Below are 14,307 nucleotides of genomic sequence, written 5' to 3' on the forward strand. Positions count from 1 at the left end.
AGAGGAGTAATTTTCTACTCTCATTCTTGCTCAGCAGTGCTATTAATTTCACAGCCCTACATAAAGGAACATGAGAAATCCAAAGAGTTTTGTAAATTTTTTAACAGCTGACCTTTAATGAGTGTTTGTATCACTTCTTTGTGTCCCATCTCACAGGCTCGGAAAAGTGGAGTGTGTTTCATGACATCCAAAGCATCCACCTGTGCATTGCGTTCCAACAGCAATTTCACTGTGCTGACATGGCCAGAAAGTGCAGCAGCATGTAATGCTGAAAGAAAAATGCAATAGGAAAATGAGTGCACAATATTGTGAGCTCTGGAGGTTCATAGAACAATCAAATTCAAAGATAATTCTGATTATTTTGTTAAAAAAAGCTGCTTTTGAAAAACAAGCAGCAGAAGAACCATAGCGAGTGATAGGAAATCTTGAACCACATTTCCTTAAGCACAAGCATTACAGCACAGGAAGCAGAAAATAATGTTAGCTCTGAGACATGTTTTTTACTTGCAGAAATGTGAATTTCAACCTTATCAGTAGCAGGACTGGCTTATGTTTATGATTTGTGTAAGGTTACCAGCTTTTGCTTAAAAAATTGAGAGATCACAGTAAGAACTACTTCTGCCTCTGTTCCATGGCACTTACTGTATTACTCCAATGGACACAAAGCTGCCCACTTCAGAGAAAGAAAGCTTCCATTATTTCTTGCACGTTTTTTTTTTGAAAATGCCTTTTTTTTTTCTTTCAAACAAGCAAAGCTGTCTCAATTAAAACTAACTCCAGATAACCACTCAGCTGTTTTTCTCCACTCCTCTTTTTCATTTTCCAGAATTGCTGGGTAAAAATTTTACATAAACCTATGTAGGAAGGCCATTATATCTCCACATAGTACCTGCAACTCCTTGCTCATTCAGGAAAAAAAACGATGGACAAACCACAGAATCACAGAATGGCTTGGGTTTGGGACCTCAAAGACCATCTAGATCCACCTCCCCGTCACAGGCAGAATTGCCAAGCACTATATAAGGCACTGGATGAGGCTGCCCAGGGCTCCATCCAATCTGGCCTTGACCACCACCAGGAATGGGGAATGACAGCCTCTCTGGGCAGCCTTTGCCAGTGCCTCACCACTCCCTCACTTAAAAAAATCTCCTCTGAACATCTAACCTACATCTCCTGTCTTTCTGTTTAAAGCCATTTCCCTTTGTCCTATCACTATCTACTCATGTGAAAACTTAATTACCAGCCTGCTTATGTTCCTTTAAGTACCAGAAGGAACTTAAACATACCACATTTCCTTCCACCTCTACAGCATATGAGGTTCCATTGAATAGAAACTGTGCAAGTTGTCTTTGCAGAATCCCACTCTTCTTATTGTCTTCTCACCTCTAAATGCATGCAGACTTCACTAAAATCAACAAATAACACAGAGACCACAGAGGTAAAGAAATAGTGTCTTAGGACTGAAGTTACTAACTGATAGTAACTGCTGGCACTGCAGCCTGTGGTTGAGGAGAATGCAGAAATGCCTCTATAACCAACTCAGGTACTTCCTGAAGGAAAGACAAACTACACACAACAATGAGATTTCAGACAAATTGAGGACACTTACTTTGGTTACAAATTGATTTCAAAATGCTTTGGATTATTTCCAATAGTTAGCAATTGAATAAAATGATCTATGTTCTCAGAGGTGCTCCCTCTTAACATTTAAACTGCTTCAGAGATGACAATGTACAAAGTATGCAGAAAAAAATACAAAAATGTGCAACTCATAAAAGCACTTCATAGCAGAGGGGTTGGAACTAGATGATCTTAAAGGTCTCTTCCAACCCAAACCATTCCATGATTCCACGAGCTTGTGCAGTGCATTCTCATTTTCCCATGAAATTTCACAAACACTCCAATTTGGTCATTATTCAGTCTGGTCAGACAAGCAAGATGTGGGGCTGTACACAGTACCTGCATCCCTCTTCTTGCTTCAAGTTATGATAGGCACAGTCAGGATCCAGCAGAGGCACAGCACAGAAAGGCATAGGACAGAAAGACCACTAGAAAGGATTTACTATAAGACACTAGAAGGAATTACTTCTTGAACCATGCCCAGAATGTCAAACTACCACGCTTTCAGTAATTGCCTAATACCGCTTACCGCTGACACCACTTCATACAGCTTATAAAACAGTGGCCTAGCATATTCTGCCACACGGATGCTACTAAAAAGTGCAGGTTGTTCATACTGGCTCATAGTTTTGATTTCCAACAATAGTGACTGGAGTTGTAATACAAATGAGGAACTTCCTACAAGCAACGGGGTTGTGGCTTGAGACAATATGACTAGTGCTGCCTTAAGAATTGAAATCCTGCTTTAACAATGATCCTAATGTTCATCTGTTGCAGATATCATGGGAAAAAAACCTCTCATATGAAAATTTCCCACACTTGTGAAAAATCTGTAAGCAGCAAGATCTGCACTAGCTATGCTAGTGGGAGGCTATAAGTAGAAATTCGACAAGAACGAGGTCCCTGCAGCTTTATGTATTTGGACGGGCCTAGTCTTCATGTTCTGACCTCACCGTAAACTTTAGGTTCTGGTTTTTGTACTGCATTTCTTATGAAAGCAAAGGCAGTAAACCACTCAATCTGATGACACATGGGGTGTGTATAACAATGCAAGAGAAAAAGAGCTGCTGTGTCAGCTTGGCTGCTTCTTCCCCTCTATCACTCATTCTGACGCAGGCATCTCGTTTCGCACTTTGTGCTCAGTATTTTCTTGTAAGCCAAATTTTCTGTGATGGAGTCACAGTGACTGAAGAGATTCCCCGGCCAGCTGCTCACAATGAGACCTTTGTTCGTCGGACAGACAGAGCCCTCACCATTGTATGCAGTGACGGCAGAGCTATAAAGCTGCCCCTGTAATGCTCCTGCAGCGCTGATCTCTGCGAACAGGGAAATTCCTTTCCCTTGGTGTCATTCTCCTACACAATAAGCACTCTTGAGCTGAATGAAGAACTTGCTCTTTTTAAGTAAATGCAAAAAGCTACGTTAATGCAACAATATGACTGAGCTTAACTGAGTTCAGCACAAAAGTCAGCAAAACACAAACTTGAACTCTCCTCAGCAACTGCAGCCTGGGCACAGCCATGTACACTATTTTCTATTACTCCATGGTTTCCTGTTAGATTACAATGCTACTCTTCCCCCACCAAAACCTAGGAAGGATTACAAATCTTCACAAAAAAAATCAGGTCTGCAATTAGAAAGTGATTTACTGGTGGGCTTCCTTTGAAGTTCACAGCTCGCTGTGATAAAGCTCTCCCTGCTGCATACATTTGCATAGTGGTAAAATTCAGACTGTTTGATAGCAAGTGAAGAACAGCATAGCTCTGAACTTTAAGACAGTGTGCTCTATACAGTGGCAGCTTCAAGTACAGATGGAACATCCATTAACTGCCTTCAAGTCCTACAAGATCAGGATTAGAAAGTGATTAGGCATTACTGCTAGGTGTAACCCTGGTAGATAAAAACCACCTGAGTTATTCAACCATGAAAACCACACCTGAATAATTTCAGAAAGTCTCCAAGTACTGTTAGCAAAGAACAACTCCTTTATAAGGAGGTCTGCACACTGTCTGCAACATTACTGCACTTAAGATCTGAAATACTGAAAGGCATTTATAAGGGACCTATCACAAAGCAGCAAATACAAGTGGCACTAATAAAAGATGAAACAACACTAAAATGGTTGAGTGTGTAGTCCACAGAACCATCAGACAGAAAGACAGAGATCTTAGACTTTTTTTTTGTCACAGTATTTTTTTTCTTTTAACTCACAACTTAGAAAACTGTCATAATGTGAAAAGACTAATTTGAGGTGTGTTCACTTGTAAGGAAAGAACTCAGATTTATAAACAGAATTTTACAGGAACTGAAATTGATGATGTAAAAGACCCTAATAATTAAAGGAAGTGAAAACTGTAAATTGCAAGTGATAGTCATACTTGCTATTTTTCAAATGCTGAACCAGAAAACTTTGACATTGCACTTATTTCCCACTTCATATAATTCAAATTATAATAGAAGCCATATGTGAGAAAAGTGAAAAACTCTTAAACATTTTATTTTCTTGTTTGGAATATGCCATCACTGCAACATCCCTAGGAAAAGATTAATACAGAAGCCACCAGCATGTTTTATTTGGTGAAAATCACACTAACTGGAATCATTCAATGGCTTTTCATTGAAAAGTATCTTACCTGTCCCAGCATATTTGTCTGTCATATTGATATCGATATCCAGTTTCAAATCCAGCATAGTCCTAATGACGTTGTCACTGCCTTTCCCAGCTGCCCACATGAAGGACGTTCTTCCCTCAAGATCTGAGTCATCTTTTACAGAAGGATGTTTCAAAAATACTTCAACTGTTTCCTGAAAAGACATACTGTAGGAATTAATACTGTAAGAAATCTGTGACAACAAGAAACAATGTTGTCTCATCCGGCTGTCTATGAAACAAATAAAAGCTTTCATTTTTCCTTTTTATGTTTACATAAAAGTATCTGCTCAACAGGAGGACTGTATTTTCTGCTGCTATGCCCTTTTCCTCTTCAGCATTCATAGCCACATCCCTAACTGCTATCATATATCTATTTTCTTTTCAGTGTCAAATATCATGTGTTCATCATAGGAAGTGAAAGACACTGCAGTTGCTGTGAAGAAAGTAATGGGAAATGGGAAAAATATTATTGGCTTATCAAGATATTACTGTAATAATACCATGATTCTAAAATACTTTTTCTTCAAAATACTTTTCCTGCTACAATTTTTTTTATTTAAATCTGAATATGACTGCACAAGTAAATATTTTAGTTTGCCACTCTTAACCATTCAAAAAAGCCCAACAAATCAAAACAGAACTTTAAAAGAAACAAATACATTTCCTAATATTTAAAGATATCATCAGGTTAACAATTACTGAAACGCTGTAAGTAAAATAAGTAAATTCTTTACACTTGAGTCTATGCTTTCTACTATAATTATCACAACTAAAGTCTTTAAAGAGCTTGATTTGAAGAATTATTTCTTCAAATGTCATGTTTGTGTTAAGCTCTCAGCAGACAAGTTCACTCACTTCACCTTCTGATAAATTCTTAAGAAGCCACACTGCACAAGAAAGGGAAGGAGGAAATCACTGCTGTAAGAAAAACCAGGGAAAGGTTTTTCTTATCTAATGGCTCACAAGTGTTGTATATGTAACAGCTGGCACACATCTATTAATAGTCACAGATAAACTAACTAATAAAAACTGAAAAGTGAGTTTTACTATTTTATTTCATTTTTTGTATTTTAGCATTAGTGCTACTTCAACCTTTCCCTCATGTGATCTCAAAAGAGCTCTGGTAGGATAAAAGTCTTTGTCTACAATAAAGTCTTGGCTGAAACATTTACTCAAGAATCATTTATGCCCAACTGGCCAGTCCTTCCCTTCCCTTCATTTCCCCTCCTTTTGCTTCCCTTCCCTTTCTTTTCTAATTACTATTTATGATTTCATCCCTATAAATAAATAAATAAGTAACTTCTTCACTTTATGTTAAAGTGATCTAAGATCTTAACAGCTTTGCGAATTTGGGTTCATACCTGCACTCTCAGTTTCCAATCAAAGGGCTCAGGCAGAAATAATGAGGAAAGTAAGCAATAAACCTTTCACAAAAAAAAAAAAAAAAAAACAAACAGCACAGCTTTATAGCTTTTTTAACTGACCACCATCACACCTCAAACACAAATGGCTACTCATGAGACCAACAGCTCAGCACACTACCAGAACCCTGCACAGCTTGAAACCCTGCAAAATGAAAAGGCTGGACCTTTTCAATACCAAGGTGCACATCTTACAAATAGAAATAAGTAATTTTATTTTTATATTTCAGCAAATCTACCTTTCTCTTAGCTACACTTTCTTTTTTTTTTTTTTTTCTTTTCCTATAATTTCTAAAGGGGAAAAAAAAAAAAGTGGAAGAAATCCCATGCTGCTGTAAGACTTCTTTTCCAAACTGAATTTAACACAGCTTGAAAACTAAAACGGAATGAAATAAGAAACAGGTCATTAAGAAATTAGAAAATATAAGTATCCAATCACTTTGATTTTACATGCATTTTGACATGAAAAAAAATCACATGTATTTTGAAAATGTGAAGAAAGCAAAATAAAAATCAGCAAAGCTAAAAAACAAGAGCAAAGAAGATAAGTAAACCTGGATCCTTCCATCCTCTGCTATCAACAATATGTTCAAAAAATAAGACATAGGTATCCATATTCACTTACCAGGTCAATCTACACAAGTATGTGAAAACAAAATACATATCATTGTGGACATCTCCATAAAAATTCAAAACAAAGAAGAAAATTTAGTTCTGCATTCTGCACACAAGATCAGTACAATTAAAGCACCTGCCTTCATACATGGATTTCAGAAATTTAAAAAACAATGTTTGGACCTTCTGTGGGATTTACACAGACCACCTAACCTTTGGGCAACCTATTTGGGTCTTACACTAAGAAACCCTTCTTCTAGAGCTATTCCTTATACAGTAAGAGAGAATAAGTCAGTCTTGAAAATGCTTCACCTAGATGAACTGGCAGCTAAGTTTCTCTGGTCTCCAAAAAAACAAAGAGGTCATATTAGAGTGCGTACATAACCTCAGGAAAAAGAGGACACAGATCAAGATATTGAAGTCAGTAAAAGACAGAGTTACCAAAAAATTTACAATAAGCAAAAAAGATCAAATCTTCTTTTGGACAAAGAAACATTTCGTTTTAACTGAGAAAAAAACCATGCCTCTATAAACTTGAGCAGTCTGAACAGAACACTAATGTGGCTCTGAAACCATAAACATATGGATGCTATCGCCAAAACAAACGTGGATGAGTCTCTTTTCAATTGTTTGACTTTGTATATGGAAAGCAGTGGTGAAAGCTTGTCTAGAATTTTTACCTAGTAGAAAAAATACAGCAAATATTGATGCTCAGAAAAAAACACAGTGGTTTAAAAAAAAAAAAAAAAAAAGAGAAGCTCCAGGCATAATTTAGGCATGCATAAGCAACAGTTCTGGGATCACATCATCAGTTCAAAGAGGCCTGTAGACTTGGAGTGAGACTCCCCTGTTTTGTTCTTCATCTAAGATGCAAAACAGTAGATTCATTGTAAGCACACAAGATTACAAAAGAATATCTGATTCCAGCACCTCCTTTGCTTCCCCCTAAAACCTAAAGATGTCATAGTTTGGCTGGTTGATGGGATCAAAAGGGACCAACATAATGAAAATGTTTCATACAACTAAATCAAACGCAGAAAAAGAAAGCCAGTAGGAAAAATTATTTCATAAAGAATGTACCAATACAGAAAAAAAAAAAAAAAAGATAAAAGCAGAAGAGGATAATCACTGGATTATCGCTATGTTTCCCACAGATCATTCCCAGTTTGAGAGTCTGACTCAGACTTGAAAGAAAGGCTTTCATAAGATAAATATTTCAGGCATGTGAGTCTGACACAAATTCTACATACCACATTTTAATAATGGGCAATAATCAGCATCAATAAAACATTCTGTAAAAATGCACACAACAGATGTGCTCCAATAAAGTCTGAATTTAAAACAAACAAAAAGCTCTGCAGGTTTCTACTAAGACCATCTTCAAACAAAAATAAACTACAACAAAAAAATCTCCCCTAGTTTCACAGGGAAGGCCCATTTGCACAGAGAGCTGTGCTATCAGTACACACTGATCAGTTGTCTTTTGAAGTAGTACCCAGTAGTACCCATAAGGGGAATGATTCTCCAAGATGCTAAAATTTTCTGAAAATTAACAGGCCAGAAGGCAAGAAAGATCCAAATCAGTACCACTGTTAAGGAAATGGTACAATATAAGCTGCATTACTACATAAGTACATTAATTGGACACCAGATAATCCTTTTTGTAACAAGAGAATGGGAATAATACAACTGAAGAAAACTTGTATTGGAGCTCTAACTGTGCACGGCATAATTCCACTACGAGAAACAGAGCAGCACAAAAGAAGCCTTCTTAAGTTCCAGCGGCTGAGAACTACTCTGCAGTACCTACAGACAGAAAATGTTAAAACTCCTAGCTTCTTTGACTTAACTCTACCACATCACAGAAAGGCTTAGGCTCTGGACAAAAACTACATTTTCTACCAAAAATATGAGAATTTGGCTGTTTGGATTTTGCTAAGAACAATCTTAAAAAGCGAAAGTACTGCAAAATAGTAGATGTCATCCCATTCCATTAAAGTATATAAGTGATTATTAGGTGCTCTGATGCAAAAATATGCAAAAAGTCTTTGTAAATCAATTTACTCTTTAAATTTATATATAATAATTTGAAATTAACAACATTTATATCGCATTATTAGGAAAAGTCCGAGTTAAACTTCTGCTGACACTGTTTATACGACTTGTCAAAAACCAACTCACTTTATTACATTGTAGATATTTCATCAAAATACATTGTCTTTCCATTTTGGGTGTGTGATACTTACAGCAAAGTTGCTCTGCGCAGCATAATGCAGAGGTGTTGCACCTTGGCTATCAGAAGGGATAGTTCCAACCTTATTTCTTTCTAACAAGAGATGGACAATCTGAGCATGACCTGAGAAAATGCAAAAATAACATGAATTTGTTAAACCCTAAACACTTCTCTATTAAAAAACAGAAAATGAATAGACTTTAATAAACAGTGCTTGTATTGTAGCCACAATGGTCTAAAATTAAGAGAGAATCATATGTCTAGATATTTGAACTATTAAGCATGGCGTGCACCTTCTTCCTGACAATGTTCCAGTTCCACATTTTGCATCCTCATTTCTGAGGAGCACCTGTAAATCAGAATGACAAACAGATAGGAGCATGTGACAAATATTTTGTTCTTTTAAAGGAAAGCATTACAGCACTTCCTTAAACAAAGAAACCAGCAGCAGCTGGTCAGAAATCTGCAATATTAAGATTATACTGAATTAGGTGAATAAATGCAGAGAAAGTTCAGATAACTCAGCTAAGATGCTGTGTCTGAATGACAGGCAATCAGAAGTAGAACAGTCAGTAAAGACTGATACTATTTGACCATAATCCAAGTGTGTATTCCTAATTCAGGTTTTATTCCAACAAAATTTCAAGTGAAGGTCTATAGCAGAATCTGGAGCATAGACTGCTGCTAGCTGCCATATCTGCAATAAACAACAGACTGACACACATAATTCCTTCCGTTAAGACAAATTTGAATGCCCATAGATTAAAACTGAAAAAATTTGGGGAGCATGGTTGAATTTTATATCCACTTCACAGACAGAAAAAAATGCAAGACAATGGAGTACATAAACATTAACATCAACTGATCCTTTCTTACATGTTCTTTCAGTCATATAATCCATTCAGAGAATAAATTAATAATTTAATATTTTAAATACAATACTATAAAGCATAAATCACATAAAAATATTCCAACTCTCAGTCTTGTGTGAGAGCAAAATAGTCTATTTTGCGGGTTGTTACTTTTCCACAGTTGACATAAATTTGAATAAAGGAAAAAGGTAAAGCTTTCTATTAGCAGTAGGCTATGTAATGAGAACACTGACAGTAAGAGAATGTAGCTATGTAACAAATGTAGTATATAGCATTTAAAAATCTAATATGTAAAAATCTTCTGTGGAATGCCATTTTCAGATTACGTACGTACCGAAGTAGAAGAAATGAGAGAAAATGGTCAACTCAGTGAAAAAGGATGACAAGCTATTCAGGAACTTATATTTTTCCAAGAGATGTGGAACCAACAGCGTTAGGGCGTACAGAAAAGTTCTTCCCCTGAGTAATTAAGACGAGTGAAAACACTGTCCCTTCCTACCAGAAAAAACACTAAAAAGAAATATACTGTGATGTTCTCCCCATCTCAATACTCTAAGAGCTGAACTGAAACGGGAGCACTGAAAGAAGTTGGTTCTGAATGCATTCTCAGCAGTAAAACCACAACAGTACTACTGAATAAAGAAAAAAAGTTGTCTGAACTTTTAGGAAACAAACAGAAAAAGGGCAGCTGAAATCAGTATCTGCACAGGAGGTCTACCTAAACTACCTGTAAGAAGAAAGACTTGAGGGAATTGAAAAAAAAAATTGTGCTTGGTGCAATAGTAAACAAACTCATACAATATGGATAAACATCATAACTCAATTCTTGAAGTCGAGAACTATCATTTCTGTAATATTTTTTATTTAGAAGAGCTGTAACTTGGCTGACACTTGCATGTACCCTGACAAAAGTAACCGGAGCAGCAGTGCCATGTGAACCAGTCATGAGCAACCCACCACCTTTTACAGAGTAGTTGTTGCGGCTGTGACCCTGCACTATCTAAAAAATCCTATTATTAAGATCAATTAATAACATCCTAGACTCTTTGAGATCTATACTAGTAATTCTGCATCCACCTTAAAAAGAATGCTAAAAATTAATCAAGATTTATCAGTGAGAAATTCCCCACGGACATATACCACCTAGAGACCTCATGAAGTTCACAAAATACCCTGGTGGTCTTGGCACATCCTACCCCTTTATCCCACATCGATTAAACAATCTGTTTTTCCAACAGACAAAACCTCTCAAATGCAATCAATTTCAAAACACAATAAATTTCGCTTCTTGGACAGAAACAAGTAATAATGATTGTTTCTTTGGGAGACCAACCCAAGGACACTTACAATGTTTCACAATTTCCCCGAGAAAATTCAATATATCAACTTGAATCCAAATGCAAATTTGAGAACATCCTTAGAAAAAAAAAGAAAAAAGAAAAAAGCAATAAAAACAATAAACCAAAAAACAAACCCCATAATCAAACTATGTATATATTGTCACGGAAGCTGCAAAGTAACTTGCTCCAGTGAGCAATTTGATTCTTTTATTGACATTCTTTGTCCGTTGCATCCCAAAGGGTCATGGGGAGAAGTTTGTTAAAATGAGTGAGAGTGCTTGGATTATTTCTTTTTATCTAGCAGACAATCTATTTTTTCTTCTTCTGCTGAGAAGAATGGAAACTAGGAAGTCAGTTTTTCAACTGATATTATTTTTGTGCCTGTCTTTTTATGCATTTTGCTTTCATTAGTTCATTTATTCATATCTATATCATTTCTTTCATTTATATCTATTTTTAGCTGTTTTGCAAACATATGGTTTTGTAAACTGTAAAACCAAACAGCACAGAATTCACATATGCAATGTCATAATTTACAGAGTATCTGAGTGTCAGGCTGGTAATCTAAACAGGAAAAAAAAAAACTTTATGTGAGAGCCAGCAATAGCATAAAACAGGGAAAAAAAACAAACTGGATTTTTTGGGGAAGAGCTAGAGGTAATATTTGCAATTACTTTTTGCCTCTGCAGTAACGCTTCCTTTACTGTCTCAAGAAAGTGATTTTGCATCCAGTGTCTTTTAAAGAATTGAGCAAGATTTCCTGCAAAGTCAAACCTGATCTTTTCATCTGTTTTTCATTACAACAGCACATTGAATGTTGTTGAATGTTGTTCTAATGTTGAAGAAATATAATAATGTAGCCAGTGATACAAGTCTGGGAAGCAACTAGATAAAAAGGACCTTGGCAGAAATGGAATCTGGGGGTCTTGGTGGACAAGCTGAACAGCAGTCAGCCCCAGTGAATGGTTAGGACAATCACAACTGGGCTGTTAATGAGAACACAGCCATCATGTTGAGAGTTGATTGCTGCCCTCTACTGAGTACTTGTATCTGGAAGTTTTGACCTGCTGACCCAGCAAAGACATTGACAAATTATAGCCTGAATCCAGCAAGAGAATCACAAAGATATTCATAATACTATGCCTATTTTTGAGCTTCCCAGTACAAGAAATGAGCTTTTAAACTGGAGTGAGTTCATCAGAGGGCCATCAAGATGGGAAAAGGGCTGGAACAGCACCATGTGCAGAAAGGCTGAGAGATTTTTTACACCTGATGACAGTCAAGCAATGGAACAGCTTGTCCAAGGAGACTCTTGCAATCTCTATCATCAAAGGCTTTCAGTACTTGCCCTACGTATATCCTCAGCAATCTGGTCTGGCTTCATAGTTGGCAGTTCCTACAGCAGATGGTTGGATTTGATGCTCTGAGACCTCTTCCAACTTGATTTTTTCTACGATAACATAAAACACCAATATTTCTCCCTTTACTATGCCTGTTTAAAGACAAGCTATTTAACTTTTTCTCCTGAGGTCTTCAGCTGCACTCTTCCAATTTCATAGCATATTGTGTAACAAAAAATTGTCTTTGAACAATTGAATTGTAATGCAAAGAAAGAAAACACAATCTCTAGAATCGAGGAGTTAGTAACGGGAATGAGCATGCAGTCTCAGCAAGAATCAGCAGATCTTGTAATTTTAACCCCAGAATTATTGCAAAGGCTGATGAGATTATCCACTGATTTATTTATTTATGTATTTTACCACTCAAGATTTTTAATATCTCATTGAAGGAGAAAAGGCTGATATGGTAAGTCAGAATTCTAAGTCATCAGGCACAATAAATGGGTTATTCGTATTGGCAAATCATAATTCAACAAGCCTCTTATGCACTCTGTGAGGAGAAAACCACAATAATTTCAAGGCCACTTCCCACCTCATCAGAAAGCATTTTAGAGCATTCTTACTATTTGGAGGTCTTGTTTTTATAAAATGAAATGCATGGATGAGTGACTCTGCATAACTTCGTGCATTTCAGGTTTCTAATTCTTTGCCACTACAGCACGTCTACAAATGATACAGTGAATGAATTTCATGTGTGATACTAGCTGTGCAACTATACCCTGAAATCAATTTTTATTCCAGTCAAAAAAGCCCCACTATAAGTAATTACAGAGTTCTTCCATAAGCACTGCTTTTATCAAATCATTTACTGTTGAAAATACATCTTTTCCAGTACATCTTCCCTCTAGTGGCTCACAAAAACATTAGCTCTGTCAATTTCATTACTGAAACAGAATCTAGCAAATACCATAAGCTGAGACAGAAACATCTGTAATTTCATTCAACTGTACTGCAAGCCTCCCACACTGTGTACCTTACTCTAATATCAGTTTCTTCAAATCCTCAGCAACGCTTCTTACAGCATTTGTTGACAAAGAAATGCACTCCAGTTTGATGCCATACTGTTTTCCAAGCATTACTTCAGCCATTTTTACCATAGGCAGGAAGAATGAGTGCTTCCCTAAATCTTTGCATTTTTCTTGTAAAGTTTAGTGAAATTTTGTAAAGCACTATGTATGCGGATTATCATATGACTTGAAACACTGCTGAAAAAACTGTAGAGGTTTATTTTCATGTTCTTGTTGCTTAGCTTTTGAATGTCTTGTTAATCACCATAGCTTCCTATGACTATTAGCTAATTTCTTTTTTGCATTCAGGGCAAGAATCGTTGTTAACAATAATGTCAATCCATACTTCAAAAAGTCTTAATTATTATTTCTAAGTTTTGGAGCCAACTTTTAGTCACATATGATTATTTTTGTTTTTCCTCATAACGTGGCTAATAAAGAGTACTAGCAGTAGGAGATGCACAAGCTCTGCCATGTTCTTGTATTGACACTATCACCATTATCTTTGATCTGCAGTTACTTTTCAGGAATCTTTTTAAATCACTTGTCTGATTGTGAGGGGTTGTTTGGTAAAAACTAGATAATACAACCTGTAAACCAACTTCACTGGGTACACAGAAACCACAATACATTGCAATGTGCTGAAAGCAAATGAATGAGTAATTGCATGACAATCAGCCTCTCAGCATTGTGGAACAGCAACACTTCCCTCAGGGCATCTTTTGAACTGTACATGACTGTGCTGACATGAAGACAGCGTAAAGTGTAATTCCTATCTTTTTTAAGATAAAAAAGAAACGTAAGTTTGGCTGTTTTCTTCATGCATTTCAACACACTGTCTTGGGCACACATTCCTCTTCGGAGACTACTGCTCTAGAGCAGCAGGTTTTTTTCAGTACTATTTTCCAGAGAAATTTCTTTTCTAAACCTATGAACAAAGCTACATGCAAGAACATCTCACATACTCTAGCTTCTCTTATATCATAAGTATACATAGCTTGCTGAAATAATGTATTTTACAGTGCTTCGGAGAATCTAAGGCTGAAATAACACTCTATACACAAAATTCTAGTACTGGTCTAGCAGAAGCTGAGCATTATTGTTCTGAGAGATTATAATAAAATGCTGGAATTAAATAAAAAACAG

General features: G+C 36.4%; 1 protein-coding gene across 4 annotated transcripts in view; it reads right to left on the reverse strand.

The window, feature by feature from the left end:
* The window catches only part of INVS (inversin), an 82,731-nt gene that overhangs the window by 27,277 nt on the left and 41,147 nt on the right, over window positions 1-14,307 (reverse strand). For all 4 annotated transcript variants that reach the window (XM_052704136.1, XM_052704137.1, XM_052704138.1 and 1 more), the window contains 3 exons: window positions 8,556-8,665; window positions 4,254-4,425; window positions 113-268 (listed from right to left, as the gene is read on the reverse strand). In XM_052704136.1, coding sequence (XP_052560096.1) covers window positions 113-268; window positions 4,254-4,425; window positions 8,556-8,665 — 438 coding nt within the window. The remainder of the gene's footprint in view (window positions 1-112; window positions 269-4,253; window positions 4,426-8,555; window positions 8,666-14,307) is intronic.

This window comes from Tympanuchus pallidicinctus, unplaced genomic scaffold (assembly GCF_026119805.1).
Source record: "Tympanuchus pallidicinctus isolate F22 unplaced genomic scaffold, pur_lepc_1.0 scaffold5, whole genome shotgun sequence".
NCBI lineage: Eukaryota > Metazoa > Chordata > Aves > Galliformes > Phasianidae > Tympanuchus > Tympanuchus pallidicinctus.